At 40.5% G+C, this 21,087-nt stretch overlaps 1 protein-coding gene across 7 annotated transcripts in view; it reads right to left on the reverse strand.

Moving 5' to 3' along the window:
* The window catches only part of epha3 (eph receptor A3), a 142,915-nt gene that overhangs the window by 94,659 nt on the left and 27,169 nt on the right, over positions 1–21,087 (reverse strand). For 2 of the 7 annotated variants that reach the window (XM_037789168.1, XM_037789173.1), the window contains exons 1-2: positions 12,235–12,752; positions 4,493–4,557 (exon numbers count right to left, since the gene is read on the reverse strand). In XM_037789168.1, coding sequence (XP_037645096.1) covers positions 4,493–4,557; positions 12,235–12,328 — 159 coding nt within the window. In that variant the 5' untranslated portion in view covers positions 12,329–12,752. Of the gene's footprint in view, positions 1–4,492; positions 4,558–12,234; positions 12,755–21,087 lie in introns of those variants that run through there. The other 5 variants (XM_037789171.1, XM_037789174.1, XM_037789169.1 and 2 more) reach the window with 4 other exon arrangements.

Consider the following 21,087-nt stretch of genomic DNA (forward strand, 5'->3'; position numbering starts at 1 on the left):
TTATTTTTTACATTTTACTCGCCCACCAGAGGCAACTCCCACAGTGAATGTGTGGAACTGTTTGTGTGTCAGCCAGGATAAATAAAGGTCTAGTAAAGTGAGCAGCCACCCCCTTGTTTCTCTCCAGGGGGCCGTAACTCCCCTCTCCCTGCCCTATAATTGATATACAACAACACCAGCACCCTACACCAGTCCTTGTGACCTCTGACCCCGACCCCTGATGGTCACAGTTTGGTGTGATCTCGCCCCTGGTTTCTCTGATCTGTGCTGTAGGTATGGTGAAGGAGCTAAAGGGACAGTAAAATGGAGTATGGTAACTTGATCTGCTCATGACATTACAACTACGGCAACAGGCACGTCTCAGAGTCACTGAGTCAGCACACCGGTTCACCCACTTCAAAGAAACGAGGGTCAATGGGAGGTAATGGACCAGTGTAGGGTAACAATGCATTTAAGACTAGATTGAGAACGAGTGTCCTCTACTCCAAGGTTTAACAATAATGACTTCTTTTTTTTTTAAGACAGTGTCAATGACGGGGTTTTGGTTACAACCTAATATTAAATATACTAAAATATATATATTATATATTCAGTCCTACCAGCGTCTATTCTAGTGATGTCTGTTAGCAATTCATTATGGATAGGAATGCTGGCCAAAGTGTGACAATAATTAGTAAAGTAAGTACATCCAGGTTTTTTTTTTATTTAATGATGGGGATTTATATCAACATATGATAGGCTATATGACATAATAATATGAACAAGTTAATATTTTAGATTGTTGTCCTTTTTGGACATGGAACTACTAAATGGGGCTTTATAATACAATGATTGGGAGTTCATATATAGTGTATTTACAATAGTCCATTATACTGCTTCAGCTGGAGAGGGTTAAATCTAAAAACTGGAGCGCCCACAACAACAAGTGCAGAGCTCTCGGGCTCCACAGAGGTCAGTGGGGTCACAGACACGACAACTGCAGCATATCAGTCAGAGCACATTTCATCAGCCGGTCTAACCAAAGGGAAACCTGAACACACACTTCATACCTTCTCTTCTCACTGGCTTTGAGCAGCTCCGAGCTAATACTTGTTAATGCTTTGCTCAAGGACACATCAGCAGCAATTGCTGAAGGAAGATTTTCAATCAATTCCAAAGAACCACGTCTGCAATACATTCATAATACTGTCGGGTGCAACGGTTTGTTTGTGCTTTTTAATTATGCCGAGGTCTAATATGTTATTTTATTGTTTTGGGGAATATTAATACATTTCTTGCACTAATGGGTGTATTTGATATAATTTTGAATATGTTGAATATGTCTTGCCTTGTGCATGCTGTCAGTCAGAGGGTTTGCATCAGCTGGAAAGTAACTACTAACACACTATATACTTCATCCTCTTCCTCCTCCTCCTCCTCCTCCTCCTCCTCATCTCTGGTCCCTTGCCCTCCCTGCTAATCCTCGTTTATGGACGGGCTTTCCTCTGTGCTCTCTTTCTTTCTGGGGGGCAGGGGGAGCGTTTTATGCTGGTCAGGCTGATTTCGCAGATGGAGTGGCAGCGGTGCACGGGGGGCTTTAAGAGCCCTTGGGTGACTAAAGAAGTTGAAACAGCAATCTGTACTCTGACAGCAAAAAAAAAAAAAATAGAAAGCTGGCCGACTGAAGTGGTGAACCTAGTCCAAGATAAAAAAAAAAAGCCATGCCATTATACTGTGCATGGCCCCCACCCCTCTTCCAGACCTGAGAGTTGGAATGTGAGATGTGAATGAGCCTGTGTGAGTTAAATATTTCTCATAATTGCTGACACTATATGCAGAGTTCACTGCTGGGTTGTTTTCTATAGATGTCAAGCATTCTCTTCACGATAGAAAAGCTCAGTCAACCCCATTGTTACTTAGCTTTTATAAAGGGTCTACAGTCCTTTGGACAGTCTAAACATGTAAAAACTGCACATACAGTACAATACAAATTCTACATTTTCTTCTTTTTTAAATATTTCTTATTCTTATTGGATCCTGATGTTCCGATAAGGAACCACGTTTTGTGCCATTTGACATATTTTATTCAAGCATAAAAAAAAATCTATTGTGGAAAATGTTGCAAAATAAGTAGCGTTTCGATGTGACTCGTTAGTAGAATTGAAGCAAATATAAGAGTTTCATTTACTTTATTTAACATTTAAAATATGTAATATTTCAGCATTTCAGTTGAACAAAATAAATCAAATTGTACACTGTAAATAATAACTAGCTAAATTAGTAATCCTAGCATATACGGCGATGCCGTTGTATCCCCTGTTGGTCCCTATAAAAAGAATGGACTTCACTTTGTATGTGCCCATTAATTCTATTTTGCATGCACAGCCAGCGTCTGGGGTGTTGGTTTGTTGCTGAAGAATGCTTTCATAGCACACAAGAATGTAATCTTTAACACTCTTTAGTCTTGTGAAGGGCTAAGCCCCCTGGACACTGCTCAGCAATCAGCCTGCCTCCCAGACAGATAACAGTATATCTGGATCACACGCACACTACACACACACACACACACTTGTCAGTCTAGCCGGTGGCTCCGGAGTGAACATCCTGGGGAGGCTAAGCTCTTAATTTGTTCTGACCGGAGCGCGGTGTGTCTCGGTAGGCCAATAGCCGCGGCCTCTCCATCAATGTGAATGAGTGTTTTTGTGTGCGTGTGTGTGCGTGTGTGTGTGTGTGTGAGGGCTCAGTGCCACTGCCACATTATGAGAAATCATTTGTGAGCAGCAGTCTCCCAGGGCAGGCTGCTTATCGGAGCGCAGTCAGTGGATGACGTGAGTAATTACAGATGATTCACCTTGAGGACTTGATCATCAGCAATATCTGTCTCTCTCTCATCCTTTGCTGTCCTTCCCTCTCTCTTTCTTCCTCTCTCTCGCTCTTCATCCCTTTTGCCTCTCTGTCTCTCTCCCTCTTTTTGATCCTCTGCCATCCCCTCTCTTCCTCTCTGGAGTCATTCTCATTTAAGAATGACATTGGCTTCCATTGCTGCAGCGTTTTTATGAACTGTATAACCACACGTCTTTCTTCTGAACTCATTCAAAGCAAATAACATTGAAATAAAGCAGAGCTCGCTGCGCACACTGTGTAACCTCTGTCACACATTCCAATGTCCAGTGCTGGATCAAGTCCCCCGTTATCGGAACGCATTTTCCTACACGTGAATAACTCCCATCAGCACAACATCAATCTCGCCCGTGACATGGTCACGCAATTGTCCTCTAGTCTGCAATTGTCTTTGGGCTAAATGCATTTTAAACAGCCTGCTGCACTTTTTCCTTTGGGTCATTTTTGCATTGTGGTTCAACCTCGTGAAGAAACTGAGCGTTCTGACGGTGCCAGCTCTGTATATACGGCCGAGGGAAACAAGGTTTGGCAGCTCCACGGAACAAATGACTGGATTACCTTAAGCCACTGCCAAGGAGTAATTCTAACACTTAATAAAGAAAAAAACGAGGAAGTGTGGTATGTGTGTGTGTGTCAGTGGGCCAGCCCCGAGGCACAGTAGTCTAACTAGCTAGACAAATAAACACTGAGTGGGAGCCCACTGGAGGGACTGTGGTAGCAAAGCGAGAGAGGCTGATAGATGAGGCTGCATGATTTTTTTTTTTTTCCCAGAAGTATGGAACTATATTGCTGCAACATTGCTGGTTGTTTTTTTTATTGAAGCTGTACAATTCTCCCATGTAATAGTATTGTTTTGTTGCGGTAGAAAAAGTTATAGAATTTCAGCACAAAAATGCATTTTTAAAATGATTGCTATACGTAGATTTTTGCAGTTACACAGTGAATAAAAGTAACAAAACAGAGACTAAATCAGAAGCTAAAACTTTGATTCATATTTCATTGTTTTCTTTTTTTTTTTATTAATGCATAACGCTCACAAACTTGAAACCTGTGTGTTAAAAGAACTGTGTTAAAGCATGTGTGACAGACAGAATGAGGTGGCGTGTGTTTTCATTGAAGAACAAATGGATTAACAAGTGAAATCTCAACAATGGAATTACAATGTTGACATGCAACAGCAGTAAAATGCTATGTCTGTTGTTGATGTAATATTTACTAAAAAAAGGAGCTTATCGACTATCGCGTGTGGATGCTTTAGTGTCTACAACCTAAAATCCTTTAATGCCTTAATCTTTCCTTAAACACATGCACACTCGGATACACAAACACCCACACGGTACATTTTCCCTTAAGCATCTTGACCATATGGCAAGCTCCGAATGCTTAACCTTTGACCTGAGAGACGGAGAATGGACAAAAAAACGTCTAAAGAAATGTGGGTTAATCTGCACTTGGCTCATTGGGTCAACATGACATAGTGAGAACCACGGGAGTCCTGATTTCATGTGGAGTGGAGATGAATCCAGTGCATGTTGGTGGATCTGCCCCCCCCCCAAATGTAAGCATATTGAGACATGATGTGGGTAAATGTATAGAGATAGAGGGTACTCACCCCATGCACTGGGTAGGAGATCCATCCTAACTCCCCTTGGCTTGCTTTAGAGTCTAACAGGTTGACTGTGGTGAGGAAGAGAAAGAGAGAGAGAAAACAAAGAGAACATACATGAGTGTCTAGTCCTTGTTAGCCCCAATTAGCCTTCATCTAATCCCACAGGAGGGATCGCCAACCTCAAGCACTGATCATGACTTTATTTACTCAGCTGCCACTCACACACACACACACACACACACACACACACACGCTACACATATCCTATGCTAACCAACAGTGAGAGTCTTGTCGTGTCGAGCCTTGTCTTGCTGTGTAAAGCATCAAAGCAGAAGTTGGCCAGGCAAACTGGCTACAACACAGATATCCTGAAGAGATATTGAACTAAAGTCGAGCCAACATTGAAAAGAAAAACATTTATTTTCCAAGTCTCATGCTTTTGACCCGTGTAACCCCCGTTCTACTCAGCCACACACACCTATGGTGATTGGAAGCAAAACCGCATCAAAAATTCAGATGCAATCGCCAGTTTCAGAGGCGGTCTGAAATGCAATTGGCCTCACCGGAAAACAAAATCCATTTATAATGAATGATAATACAATTTGATGTGCGTGTCCTGCCAACAATTCTTTCATATCAAACAGAAACCAAGAGGTGGAGAGGGAAATCCATGTCTGATAGATGGAATATGACAAATCAGACAAGGAGCTCCATTAGTGTGATGGTGAAAGTCAAGGCTTTGGGTTTCATGTGGTGAATGTTAATGGTGCCAAAGCTTCAGCCATGTCAGTACTTACAGTATGGGGCTTGGTGCCATGACTTTCTGGTGATTGCATGTCTATTGCCTAAATCCTCAGACCAAGAAATATACACAGTGCAAAGTGCAGGTCACTTTTATGCACACATAAACAGATTCTGCTTCTTTTATATGTTGGCTAAATCAACTCTAACATACAGCATATTACTCAAGCACAGAATATATTAACCACAACATTTTCTATTCTTAGGACACGCTCATGGCTGTGCTGTGAATTATTGTCATCGAACACAACTGTCAGTATGGACCATGCCATATGGAGTGGGGAATGTGAGGTCAGCCTCGTGCTGTATGGATTCCCCACTTCAGGCAAACTCACTGTGTTTTGACACCAGATTATGTTCAGGGTCAATCCAGAAACAATAGCTAAATACAGTTTGTGAGTACTTCCACTTCACATAAAATAACAGAAAACAACTATGTATGTAGCAACAATCAAACTGATGGTAATGAGTTGGCAATATTAATTTAAATCAATTACATTTTGAATTTATTTTTTATTCGATTTTATTCTGTTTCCCCAACAGCGAAAACTATATTTTACCGTGAGATGAAGACATAAACTTAGTGGGTGGAAGTGTGACAAATGGTGATACAATCATTGTTAACAAGACTCTTAACAAGAATTTGTGCAGATTTAAAGAGGGGTGTTCAAACCGACTTTTCTTTCTAAAATTGCCTTTTTGGGTACAAATCTTTAAAAGTATATTGGAGTAATTCATTTATGTTTACTGTTCCACATTTTGACTTAGTAATCTAAAAAAAACATGAATTGACATGTTGCTGTGATCCCTAGCATGTACAATAAGTGACCTATACGAGAGAGCAGAAGATGAATGATCAGCTATAAACAGATGGTAGAACAATAACGTTTTGATGGTCTCTTCCTTTAAGGTTGAACCTGAAACTGACTCAGCCTCTTCCTCATCCTGCTGAGAGCAAATCGGTCCACAAGTGTACACTTACACACACACACACACACTTACCCAAGCGAGCGCGCACACACACACAACAAAGTGAAGCAGCAGTGCAGTCAGGCCCTGCAGCTGTAACTCTATTCACTGTGAAAATATGAGGAGTACAATCTCCCTGTACTCCCCCATTCAAAGCTTCAGTAAGCAAGAGAGTACACATCTCCAAGGACAACCAAAAAGAGTATTTGTGGGTCACGAAGGACTGTGAAAACTATTTTAGTCAGGCAAAATGGAACCCTCACAAGCAGCATAAACTACATTTGCAGAGAAAAGTGATTCCGCCGCTGCATGAACTAATTGTTGTTTCACACTAGAATAAAGGTTGAGATGGAAATCATCATTTTCCTCAGGCAAGTCTGATAACTATCAGCCAGTGTGGCAAAAAAGAGCCTGGAAGCGGAGAAAGGAACACACACACACACACATAGGGAGACTTATTATCAAATTCTAGGCTCAAGCAGCTCCTGAATTGAGGCTCACCTGAGCTGTAACCGTGCTAAGCCACTCAGCCAGTTGAGTGGCAGTAGACACATTCCTATTAGAGTCTAATGAAGCTATCTGTTCATGTCAGATAATAGCAGCTCAGCATCCAGGGCCATTGCTTCCAATTTACATTTCTCAACGAGCCGAGCCCACCACTCAAATTGAGCCGAGCGGGGGAATTTGAGAGCAGAAAATTAGACGGCTCTCATATCGCAGGAGGGAAAAAAGCCCCCTCCAGCTGCACTTGGCTGGGGAAATCAGCACCCCCACACACACAAACACACTCACAAATGCATGCATAAACACTAGCACTGTTACGAAAAAGACAAAATCACACCAAAAGATGCACCTAGAGGAGTAAAACACACATCGAAACATGTGTATGTGTACTAAAGTGTAATAGAACACACATCCACACTCTAGATAAAAGCTTTACAAACACACACACCTGCATATTGCCCACCAAAAAAATGCACATTTTCCCACACATGCGTACTCAGGCACAAAATAAGAGCATACACAAACAGTCTTTCTCACTCTCGCTCCCTCTTACACACACACACACAGATAGCCTACGTGGTCGGTTAGCGAGCTAGCGTCAGCCAAGCATATAGCCCCTACCCCATCAGGGAGTGCCTCTGAACGGGAACTCGGAGTATTAATAGCAAACTGAGCCAGCCTGTCTGGGAGGGAGCACAACATCACAGAGGTAGAAACAGGTGAATCAATATATAAACACATACCTATAGGCCACACCAGCATCAAACAACACACACACACACACACATGAACTGACCCCAAACAAAACGGAAGTATGAGAAGACTCCACGCCACAGGCAACCAGAACATCCTGCGAGGTTCATAAACTGATGGGAATGCATGAATGGTGGTGTGTTTACTGTATCATCAAGCCAGTAAACCTGATGAGCACCTTGCAAATACAATCTGAGACTTGTCACGTAGCAATGATATTCTCATTTTTTTTTCACTTGCTAGTGACCTACTATCGCTTGGCATAGCATATGTTGAAATATTAACATGAAACATTGGAGCAAAGATCTACAGGGGGCCTATTTTGATGTCATAATTTAACAGCTAAGTTAACCATTACAGCTTAGCACTTCAATTCAACAGCCCCTCACTTCCAGTAAAATATGATGAAATGAAAACACAGCAAGTGGAAATGTAATCCTCAGCCACAGACACAACGAAAACGTTGGATGAGTGGAAGACGAAGCTGTCAGTGTCTAGATTCAACACATGGCTTGATCAGTAAAGCGGAGACACTTCCATCTGGACTGAGTCACACCAATCAGAATAGAATAAAAAGTGGCACGTTTGTGTAATATCTCCCCATCTAGCTGTGAACACAGCAGAGAGGGCTTTGTCTCTGCAGCCTGGCTCTGTGCATGTGAAGGTTGGCGGGCCGCAGTGCAGGCAAAGCAGGGCGACTTGTGTCTGTGTTAAAGGGTGAAGTGTTCACCTCCCATTATGAATTATTCAAGTGCAGAGTCGCTCTGTCTGATGTTGCTGCTGCTTGCCCAACCCCTCTGCCCCCATTCCTCTTTCTTTCTTTCTTTCTTTCCTTCTTTCTTTCCTTCTTTCTGTCTTTCTTTCTTTCCTTCTTTCCTTCTACACCTTCTGCCTCATTTGCCTTATATACACACATAGACTTAAAACACTCACAGCACCCCTACACACATAATCTCTATATAAACCTACACACACTCACACACAAAAACCTTATTTTTTTGTATCTCAATCTAAAGCCCAAAAACACATGCTGTTAAATTGAAGATGGCACTCTCCATCTCTATCTTCAACTCAATGTCTGGCCAACACATATACATAGGCCTATAGTATACAGTATATAGAGAGAAAGGGGGTTTATTTTTAAAGGAGGGGCACATGTGTAAGCACATTTCCAGCACCTCTGAAAGGTACCATCGCTCACAAACGCCCATCGGTCCCAGCGGGGCTGCAGCGCCGAGCTCCCCGGACCAAGCCTCCCCACCGCCGGCTAAAAATACCCGAGGCCTCCCGGCGCCCTGCGGAGGGCCAACATCACAGCACGCAGCCACGCAGAGGGAGACGCACCACCAGCAAAAAGGAACTTTATTTATGTATTGTTTCGATTAAATATGGAAAATATATTTTCAAACAATATCCGATATTTCATATCCGCCCAAAGTTGTATACCCAATAATATTCTCAGGGATTTCCTCCGTATTTCCCTCAACTTTTCCCAAAAGTTTTACACAAGATCATTCCGACCTAATGAAAAACAGAATGCTGTTCTATAATAAAACAATGTTGGTGGAGGCACGGAGCCGAGATGGGACAGACGATTACAAGAAATATAGACCGCTGGTTTCCTTAGAAATGGGGAGGAAAATAATAATAAATATGAATATAATAATAAAACAAGTTTGCTCTCATCTTGATCAAAGTTGAGGTTTGTTTTTTTCATGAAAATGTGTTTTTCTTTACTTTTTATCTAAGGCTAATGAATTAATTAATTTCATTAAAGTTCAATAGCAAGTTGGCAAAATGTCTTTAATTAATTTCCTAATTTCCTGATATAATATAAACTATATAAATCTGTCAGCTAATTTACAGCAGATCATTTTATGACGATGGATTTTCTAGTTTACTAACAGACGTCCTTTGTTAACTCTGAGAGCTCGCTCATAATCTGCTGCGCGCATGCAGGCTGTATATATGTGATCAGAGAAAATATCACTTTATTCTTCACTCGTGAACACTGACTTAGGTTTTGTGATTTGTCACTGTGAATTATTATAAAAATGAATATAATTTAGAAGTAAAATACATACTTCCCGGCACGTTTAGTGACTTTTACAAACTCTAGAATCTGGAAGGCTACTTTCGATAGTGAAAGTTCCAGAATCCAAATCTGGTAGTTCCAGTTCGAGTTCCAGAGATCCTCTGCTTTACTTTATTCCACGAGGAGAAACGAGGCTCAGGTCAGAGAGTTTATAACTTTGTGATGTTTTATTATCTGCTTTGTTACTCCACCTCGACCCTGTTTTTCAGATATAGCAGCTGCATGTGATTGAGGCTGGGAAGTGGAGAATAATCATATTGATAAAGCAAGACGTCCTGTTTGCACCAACATATAATGTTAAACATTTCAACTGGATAAGATAAGTTCTCTTCTTCTTTTCAAAGTGTGTTTTTTTCCTGTTTTTTGGGGGGTCATATAGCAGTCTGTATGGATTTCTATAGAATAATGAGACGGAGCAGCTCGATACTGACACTCTCTGGCAGATTTATGTCTTGGAAAGGTGAATTTAATCGCTCGATTTGTTTCTCGATTTGAAACTTTGCCCTTTTTTCTATTACTGCTAACTAGTCAACTGTTACAGGATTTAAATCCCTCTCTTTTTTTTAAACTTATAACACTTTTTAAGTCTCTCTCTCTCACTCTCTCTCTCTCACACACACACACACACACACACACAAAACACACACTCTCTAACCAGCACACTATTGTATATTTTCTCAGGGTTGATGTGTATTTTATGTGGTTTGCTGCTAATAACTATCCGTCAGCTTTCTACCTCATTAAACTAATTAAATCTTAACTTGTATATAATAAGTGTTAAAAAATAAAACTTTTAGGTGTCAGAAGCAGTTCACAGATTCACAGAACAGATTTGCTGTATAGGCCTAGTTGACCTTGACACAGACACTTTTACTGAAGTGCACTTTCCCCCCCAGATTTCCAATTCGTCCACTCATGTTTCCATGTCAAGTACCATACATGAAACCTAAACTAATCTATTCCATTACAGAGAGCAGGACTGAGATATTGGCTTGATACATGACATTGCGCACGAAACGACAAAAAATTGCACATTTTCGCGGAGAAGATTCATTTTGATTTTAGGTTCAAACTTTCTTAAAGAGTTGTGTTTGACAAAGAAACCTCCAAGTTTAGGAGGAAATCATGGATTAGAAATTAAACACACAGTTGATGGTTTATTAGGTATTTTTTTTTTGGTGCAACTTTCCCTTTAGACTTTGTCTATTAGATAAGGACTGCTCTTCTGACCTATAGACCAAACACTTCACCAAACTCATCCTGGATCAGCGACTTTCCTACAGTTCTCTCTCCATGGGCGGCAGAAGGATCAGGACCATGGTCTGTATCTGATCATTTAATTACCCTAGAGTCGATTACGTCTATCAAAGGCTAATTCCGGTTCAATTAATGACTTTATTGGTATTAAGGTTTTAAATCACTCAAATCTGTGTTGATAGCTTCCTTCACGTGAAACACCATTTCAGAATAAGAGCATCCCTACAATCAGTATTTTATTTATTTCTCATAAGGAATAACTGTAATTGTGAGTTCAGTCCCTTTAGACAGTTTGATCCAAATGTATGTTTTCCCTCCCTGTGGGCAGTTTGAACCTTTACAGAACTCAGAGCACCTTTTCCTTTTTTACTTTGACCCATGACAAGTATTTACTACACGGGGCGTGAAAGTGGCGAAGCTTTAAAAAAAAAAAAAAACGGGTAAGAAAGTTGCAAAGAAAGTGAGTAAATGTTGAGGTAAAGGAGAGATATTCACTTGTTTCCACGGTGGTTTGACATGTTAGGAGAAGCGACTTGCTAGAAGTGGAGCGGTCTGTTTTATTCTAACATATCGCCGCATGCTTATTATGATCGCTATAAGAAGTGGCCGAAACTCGCAACTGGAATTAAGTGAAATTAAATCGTCATTTTTCACCGTTTTAAATGAAACGTCGGATTTAAATATAATTTCAGTCATTACATGACTTCATAAGAGAGAGAGGAGGTTTACATAGCAGCCCAAGCGCAATTCAACTGTTTTGGATGTATTCAGGTCAGAGCCATAAAAACAAGACATCCACGTTTTTACGCACAATCGCAATTTGCGCTCATCTTCTATGTATTGCCTTTAAATCAGCGTTATAACTGGGGGCTTCCACAACCAAATGGATTCTTGGATTAAAAACGGAACCTCAGATGGAAACACGGACACCGGAGGAGTTTTCTTTCCATGTCTTCTTCGTCCTGTAATAGAACTCATCGATGGGGCGCTTTGGAGGAGCTGCATGTCTCCATCGCTCAGTTCACTCATCTCCCTTTAAATAACTGTTTAACGCGAGATGATCCGAAATGAGGCTACACTGTCTGGCTCTATACTTCCAAGTTTATTGTCTAATTATTGTCTGCTCGCGCTCGTGTCCTCGGTGTCACCACCACACGCGCTTTAGTTCATCTTGTTATTGTTATCATCAGAATGTTATGTTCGAATGTTATGTTCGAATGTTATGTTCGAATGTTATGTTAGAATGTTATCAATTGTTATCAGAACAGAATGTAGAATGTGCCGTAGAGCGCTCCATTCGCACACACACACACACATTACCAGTCATGTCGGCAGACTGAGAGAGAGAGAGAGAGAGTTCACTCACCTTCGTTGGGGGGGTAGATGACGGGAAACGCAGGAACAACGCAGGAGAATAAAAGAGGTAAAATGAAAAGGAGTGATCGCGGATTGCAATCCATGGCGGCGGATCAGAGGTACATAACTCCATGAAGCCACTGACTGATCTGAGAGCGTCTTCTCTTCTCTCCACTCAGCTCTCTCTCTCTCTCTCTCTCTCTCTCTCGCTCCGTCTCCCTCCGGCTGGAGCACTTTTCCGCTGGGTCCTACAGAGTCTGACAGACAGACAGCACAAACACAGCGCTCAAGTTCACCACAGGTCACTTTAGATGCATCAACGTCTTTCTTGACGTGGAAGACAAATTCAGCTATTCAGCATATTCTTTACAGACTGAGTCGATGTAAAGATGTGATTACATTCAGTCAAATTGTGAGCAGGGACTGAGATGATTATTATTATTTTCATGGTTTATTTCATAGGGACCAATACAATGTACATAGACAACTTAAAAACAGCTATCTGATGCCAGTATCATAGTGCTTATAGCGGATGCTAATTTGCAACACCTGTCCCTAGAAGGGCTTTTTGTGAAAATACGAGATTAAAACAGGAATGGGTACAGGAAAAATAAATAAATACAATAAAGCACACATTTAAAAACATTACATGAAAAACCAGACATGAGTACAGGTTGTGTAATTTAGGAATAGGAATCTATCTGGGAACAAAAGGGGTAACAGTGTGACCTATAACTCAAATCACATTTACCAAATCTATACAGTGTTTCTTTTCTTCTGCTTTATTCAAACAGGAAGTTACATCAAAAATACAATTTGATTTGAACAGAAAATATGTGACCTATTATCACATCAGAGTATCACTTTATATGGCAAAAATTACAATGACAGCAGCTCGGTCCAGGATCCACAAGCCTTTATTAGAGAGTGTAAATCAAATTTACTTTACTGCCAATAAGAATTTATTTTTTTAAAACAAGACCATGGGACAGTCAAGAGGAACCTGATGTTTTCAATACAACAGCCAAAGGTGGCCTGTGTTTTTTTGAATGTTACACAAAGAACATCTTGGTTTTAATTTAGACTGCGGAGCAAACCAATATGCTCACTTGTTTTGCATCAAGAAATTGGAACAGCCAACAGGATTCCCGTCATTTTTAATCCAGACTCTGACATGGCCATGAGGGACATGCTTTTTTACCCTTATTTAAGTAAAATAGAACCCAGTTGGCTGTTTTATTGTCACAGGGGAAGTGATGCAGATTATACGAACAGTGAGTTTTTTTTTGTTTTTTTTTTTAAATGAATGTAAGCCATTGTTTTTTGTTCATATTACAGCAGCTGTGCCTTATGAAAATCACACATTGTAGTCATAATTAACTTGTTTTTATGTTTAAATACTTCAGTTTTGTTATGACTCTACTCACATGCATGATACATTTAAGGTATAATTGTAACTAATATGTGAAAAAAGCAACATACATCTTTATCTATACTGTTCCCATGTTTCCACAGTTGCATTACTCATTGTTTAGAGACACAGACAGCACAATGCACATACTAGACCCAAATACAAGCACATACTATTAGTTGTATTTGGGTCTGGTGTGTGCATGTTTCTGTGAGGGCCATTAGGGCCCCCTGACACCACAATACTTGATCCGCAGTGAAAGGCTGGGGTGGCGGTGTAACGTCAGGGCCCTCGCTGAGACGCCAGCTGTTGTGGTGGGGGGTTGCAGGCTGGAGGCTGGGAAGGCATCTGACGTATGGGAAACGTTAAAGAACTCAGCACACGCAAGCCAGCGACGCAGCTACACTTGGATTTGGAGAAACTGCTACCAAATTATAATTACTTTATAATTTACTATGAATGTGTTTTATACTGTGGGCTGCAGCAGGAGGTCTCACTCAGAGATAAAAGACATGTCTGAATACATTCCTCTTGCATTGAATAAGACAAGATATTTTCTGTTATGAAAAAACTAATTTATTGAGCATAATTCAATGGTTGGGATTTTTTCCAAATCTGAAAAAAACTGCAGGGGATGCCAAAAGTCACAGGAATGCTAATGTTATGCTCCTACTGAATGAACTTAATGAACTTTCTTCTAGAAGAACCAATGCGACACGGTAGAAAACATTGCTAAATTTGTGGAAACGTGTCTAAGCCTTTGCAAATTACATACTGCACTTTGAAAAATGGCTACATGTGTGGAGCATTACTTTCACACGCTGCTGCATTTTCAGGAGGAAAATCTTTTTTTGATTTTATTATTTGTCTTGCTCAGTATATTAAGTAACTGGCGGTGTGTTCAAAAGTCCTTTAAAATTAACTGGGGCATTTTACAATGTAGATATTTTAGAACAAATGACTTAACAGCAAACTCAGAGCAGCGTCCTACTCGGAGAGATTTATTAGTCTCAGGTTGTCGATGGATACAGTGAAGAATGATGCCGGGAGGTCTCTGGCCACATTATTAAGAGGCTGTGGCATGTGGATTTACAGCAGGTTTTAGACGGGCCAGCCTTCGTCATACATCATCTGCTACATCCCACTAATTCACTTATTACACAGTGAAAGAGATTAATACGAGAGGCCCCACAGCTAACAATCAATTCAAAGGCTGCTCCTTCTGGGCTTACAGTTTACACATATGTAGAGGTTTCAGAGAAAACAACTGCATTTACAGTATTTTCAAATACTACATATTCATGGGAAATTGTCAGAATTATAAATAGACTAGAAGTTATAAAAGAAAAAAAAAATTATGAGCATAATTTGAACAATATTACACTTTACATGCATTTTTCTATAAGTTTAAAGTACTCAAAAAAGTAGCTAATTAACTTTAAAATAAATGTTAACAACAGAACAGGTCAACTTAAAAATATTTGCACCAATACAGTAAAAAAATAACGAGTGATAGTCAACAAAGAAAAAGTGATCACAAGCATTCTTCATATTAAAGTATTAATACATATGATTATATTGTGCCATATGAAGGACCTTGTGACAGTCATCAAACGTGATCAGTAGTAATCGGTTGCATTTGGTTGTGTGGAGGGCGCTGTCACTGTGTTTTTAGTTGATAAACCTGCAAGTTGGTTCAGACTAATTGTTGGAAATCTGTTTCTGATTGTGGTGAATTGGAAAAATGTGATGGGTCCCTCCCGTCTGTCCGCTCCAACATTTTTTCCCTCTTCTTCTCAATGAGCGCTTGCTTGTCCATTCTTGAACTCTTGCCAGTGGAACAATCCAGTATGAGATGGAGGGAAATATTGATTTAGAGCCGCAATTGGAAGTCATGATGTGTCCTGACATGGCTGTATGGGGCCGCAAACTCACAGAACAGATGTTGTTTAGGGGCCGCTCTGAAGCCGCCAAGGCCCGGCTGCCTAGCACAGTAACATACAAACAAACAAACAGATAGGCTGCCTGTGTTTACTGCTTGCTGTCAGTACCCTCTTCCTCCCTGTGGTTCTCAGGCGGCACATTCCTCCATACTCGCAGCGTTCAGAAGGAGGAGAAGCCAGCGGGCTGCTGGCATGTAACACTATCCCCCCACACCAAACATCATACCATGGACGCCAGCACCACCGCTCTTCGCCCTTTTATTTTGTTGCAGCCCTACAGGGGATACTAAAACTGAAGAAAATTGCAATGGCCTGGTTATTGTTCTAAATAAAGCACAATTATAGTTTCTTTTATGTATATTATACCCATGTGCATTCTAACAATACAACATACTGTATGTGCCCAGTCAAGAGGGATAATGATAATTCTTATAATAATAATACTACTAACAATATTTTTTGTGAGACAGCACCATTTATTTCATGTCCCCAGACAATATATATTTATTAAAAGGATGTACAAACTACCAGCCAACATGTACTGGGTACCATTTAGTAGAGACGGTACTCCAAGAATTCAGTAATATTGTCACATAGATCAAAATCAGAGAAAGCCAGTTCCTATGATTACAATTTCTGCATGTTTCACACAGTTGCAACCAATTTCCAGTGGAAGCAAGTTTGTGATTTGGCATCAGGCCTTGCGTTTGAAACATGTTAATGTCAGCGTTCATTCTTATCTTATGATGAATGTGTCTAGTTGAGCGTGTCGAGATGTTTACACAAAGAAATCAAGTGCCCCCCTCCCCTCTATTTCCTGTATTTGCACCCATGATTAATTGGGTCATGGTTCATGTGGCAAATTCTCCTCGTCACCCTCAGAGAGAGAGAGACGGCTCTGATAGGACTGACCGAGCTGCCATAACAGGGTCCTGCATGTGAGATGGAGCTGGGCCTCCTTCCCACTACAAACTACTCTCTCCCTCTCTCTCTATGTTTCCATATCCAGTCACAGTAATGACCCATCCAACAGTGCTGACAGGGATGAGAGTATAATGGAAGCAGATTTATAGATTTGGTTATATTATTATTTTTTTTTAAATACGAGATAGGATTGAAGATAGGATTATTGATTTACTGATTGTTAAAGAAAGGACTGCCCCCCATTTAATTTTTTTTTTTTAAATATAATAATAAGGGAAGTCATTCTCTAAAACCTGGGAAAAAAGTTGCAGTAGGCCATAGTTTTCCATGATTTATGGTCTATAAAATTCTTGTTTCTGCCATGGTAAGAACATTGATCAGATCTATGGTCACACAAGCAGTGTGTTGTGTTATTCCTTGAGTAAAGCAACAACATGACAGAACAGAACCCAGCGCTGAAAGCAGTACTCAAGTTCTTTACTGAAGTAAAAATAGCATTACTACTGTAAAATACTTCATTACAATACTATACTCAAAATGTCGGCCAAATATCAGTGCATAAAAGTGTTCATGGTAAAGAAGAGAGTTTGGTTTGGCTGACTGGTGAATAACAGGATTTGAATGATTCCAAATCAGCTACTAGTCAGGAAGCCTAAAGAACAGAAGGAAAGGAAAAAGAAAGAAAAGGTAAACTACTGTAGAAAGAGAGGAAGGGAAGGACGGACAGAAACAAAGATGTGATGTGAATGTAATATCTGAATGTGAAACCAGTCACCAGACAAGTGTACTGGAAAAAAAAAGAAACAATTCACCTCTCTGAAAAAGAGGAAAGGTAGAAAATCTCCCAAAATTGGACTCAAGTACTATAACTGAGTTAAGGTACGTTGTTACTTTCCAACTCAGAGACATTGTTGCTTTGATTATGCTCCAATGAACTGGCCATGTACCAAAACTTTTTAATAATCTTCTTGAGAAAAGAAATACCTCACAACAATGACGTCCAACAGAAGGATTCTGTTTGGTTTGTAAAACGTACTGTATCTGCCTGAGAGTGGTAAACTCCCTCCATCTGGGTGCTATTTGGTGTTTTTGTGCTACACCAGTCAGTTAAACGTTGCGGAGGACACGGTTACTCTTTTTCCTGTGGAAGTAGCTGGAATTTCTGTTAATGGTGCTGTGTTCTTTGTCTGTTCAGGGTGGATATTGTTGCTCATCCAAACCGACCAGATCAAACCAATTAACTAGTAAACTGTGGGACACATAACTTCCCTCATTCCTGAGGGTTTTTTTTTTGTTCTTTTCGGGAGCGACTGACCAGAAGAGCAAAGCCTTCACAAACCGGCTATAGGTTACATCACTGCTTACTCTCTCTAATCTACAGTTTATGTTGGAGATAGAGAGCAGTACAACAGACGCTTAACTTGATGTGAATGCAAAATGCCCTGAAACAAAACAGTCTGACATGAGGGTTTATTTACTAGAGGACTGCTAAACAAGGCTAAACCATAAGTGCTGGTAATTAGAGAGGGAGGAAACAACATTGGGTCTCCTTGATGGCATTGAGGTTTTGTTACAAGGAGACACACAAAAATACAAACAAGCAGATAGAAACTCCCTCTCTCTCTCTCACACACAGCAGTAATCAAATCATGAAATCAGCTGTAATTTTGGATCTTGAAATGTGAAAAATGTATCATTTTAATTGAGGAAAAAAAACAACAGTAGCAGAATACTAAATCACTAATTTGTCTGTCATAATAATAAACCCATTTCATGGTGTTGCAACAGAACAGTCATGGCCAAGTACTGCCTGAGATAATTAGCTAAAGTGAGAGGAAGTGTTTTGTTTTCTGGGAAAGAGTTCTGTCCTAAAACAAAAAGACATCCGTCACAGAATCCGCTCTCATCAATCTTTGAAGGACAGCGTCGTCTTAACCCCCATCTCACTCCCTCTGCTGTCCCTCTGCCAGTATTGTCTTGGATATTATTCCTCCTCCATCTGCCGTAGGATTAGATTCACGCACATGCATGCACACACACACACACACACATGCAGACCAACACACACACACGGTAACTCAGGCTTTAGAAAAAATAAGACCCCGGCAGCAATGCACTTGACTTCTAAAAAAAACTACAGTGACACAAATGCAATTTTTGCATTTTTCTTCATAAAATCAACTTTCAAAATATATTCACAAACAATGAGGAGAATGGATGGATGGGACATATCAACACAACATATAAATAATCAATGTTCAAAACCTCACAGTTTAGTAACTAAATCAGCAGTGGGTAGATTTGGAGCAAATATGATTAAAAAAAGTTATTTCTGTAAAGTCACTATATCCTGACAACACTGCATGAGACAGGTAAGCTGAAAAAAATCATGTGCCTCTGTGTCCTCCAGTGCTCCTAATGGCATCTTCTAGATTTCACAGACCGGAGGAAAACAACCAGTCAGAGCCGAGCTGGAGCCTGCTGTCTATGAGCAGCTGTCAATCACTCGCAAACTCTGATCAAACGGTCAAACTAGGCAGCGCTGATCAAATATGAATCAATATTCTGTTAATATAAAGCCTATTTCTCACCTCAAATGTTATCAGAAACATCTTGTAGTGTACTGTTTAGCTGTAAAATGAGAAAGTTTGTGACCCAGCAGCCATGTTGAGATCTGTTACCAAGCACCGCCCACAAGCCGGAGCACAGCCAATAGGAACGCTCAATAGGAACACCCTCTCTGAAATGACCTGTGATTGGCCAAAGTCTCCCATCACGGGCCAGATCTTTTAAAGACTGAAACAGAGCCATGAGGAGGTGCAGATGTCTAGTTTTCTCTCAGTACACTTGAATTACAACATGCTGAAAGGTTATTATGGGATTTTTGGCCAATGATGCAACAAATTTACTGCCTACTTAAGTTTTAAAGGCACATTTAGTGGATTATTTGCTTTGGAGTGTCTTCAGCTGTGATTATTTATTTTGTGTGTTATTAAAGAATTAAAAGACAATAATAGTTCCAAATGTGAGAACAGGAAGTTCTGCACATCACATCAGAAGTCATAAAGGCGATATTATATGAGGCGCTGTAATAGTGTGTGTGTGTGCATGTCTGTATGCTTTCTAATGGCCCCGCTGTCGGAGCAGCAGTCTTCATCAGGAAGACAGTCTGGTCTGTTGCTGTGCTGTTGCAGAGACATTTAACTAAAATATTCAGGAGAAAAGCACCTTAATTATACAGATGATGGAGTACAGGCCCTGAAGTCGCGTGTGTGTGTGTGTGTGTGTGTGTGTGTGTGTGTGTGTGTGTGTGTGTGTGTGTGTGTGTGAGTGAGTGTGTCAGTATCACACAGCTTCCATAATAGCATCTAATTGGCCTATGGCTCCGCAGATCTCTCACTCTCATTGGGTGAATCTGCGTTGTCTACGCTGTTGCTGTACTTTTTTTCCTGAAGAGACACATTTTACATGTTGCAGATACACACACACACACACACACATATGTATGCATGCATCTTTGCACAACATACATATGCAACACACACATACACACATAGACAAGCGTGCACATTCACTCACTACGCACGTCCACACAAGCAACGTGAGGCGTGTTGTGACAGACGTTTGTGTTTACTTCTGGTGCTGCGGGAGAGGAAGACGAGACAAAATGGAAGACACTTTGGAGTCAGGAAGCACAAACACACACACACACACACACACACACACACACACACACACACACTCGCACACACACACTTGTTGCCTGCTTCCTGCCAAAGCTACTAAATGAGGTGTTCCTTTTTCATTAATCATGGCTGTTGTTAAGGTTACCTGAGCGACACACCGTCAAGCAGTTGGGGGGGAAAAAAGGCAGCTGGAGCACTGAGTGACACTGAACAGCCTCGTATACGCTCTAATTAAATTACATTAATGTGATTATTTCAACACCTACTCATTAAATTACACTCTCTCAGCCTACACAGAGCATTTCCACCAAGGGTATATGGTTTATTTATTTGTGAAGGAAACCATATACGACTTTGACACAGAAGCATAAAATAACATGAGGATTAATGAGCTCTGCAGATGTAAAACAAATACAGTCTTACTGTAAGCGAAAGCTAAAACAGGACAGGATGTAATGCAAACGTCTTAATAGTAATGTCTTTGTCTATTGTAAACCACCCTTATGTGGATTTCTGTGTTTCTGTCATCTGCTCCCAGTCTCGCCTGTGGAGCCATGAACAGTTGGCAAGCATGGTGCAAACCAAGGCTATGGGTGTGGTGCACATCTACAAATGTAATCCCAACTGTGTTAGCAAAACTTTATGTTGCAAAACCTGGCTAAATCCTTACTGGGAGCCTCCCTGGGATGTGTTTGTTGCAACAGCTCTTAACTGTGCTACGATGCGTAATATGCAGATTACAAGCCCACTGGAAACGTAGCTAAACATTTCTAACAATATACTGTAGCTATTCATTAGTCAAACATAACGAGACAAACCTTTCAACCAAAAGGCATTTTAACCACCGTGAACTGTAAAGTGGTGCCAAGAAATGCTTTCCTTGATGTGTAATGTGTTTA

The sequence above is a fragment of the Sebastes umbrosus genome, chromosome 13 (genome assembly GCF_015220745.1).
Source record: "Sebastes umbrosus isolate fSebUmb1 chromosome 13, fSebUmb1.pri, whole genome shotgun sequence".
NCBI lineage: Eukaryota > Metazoa > Chordata > Actinopteri > Perciformes > Sebastidae > Sebastes > Sebastes umbrosus.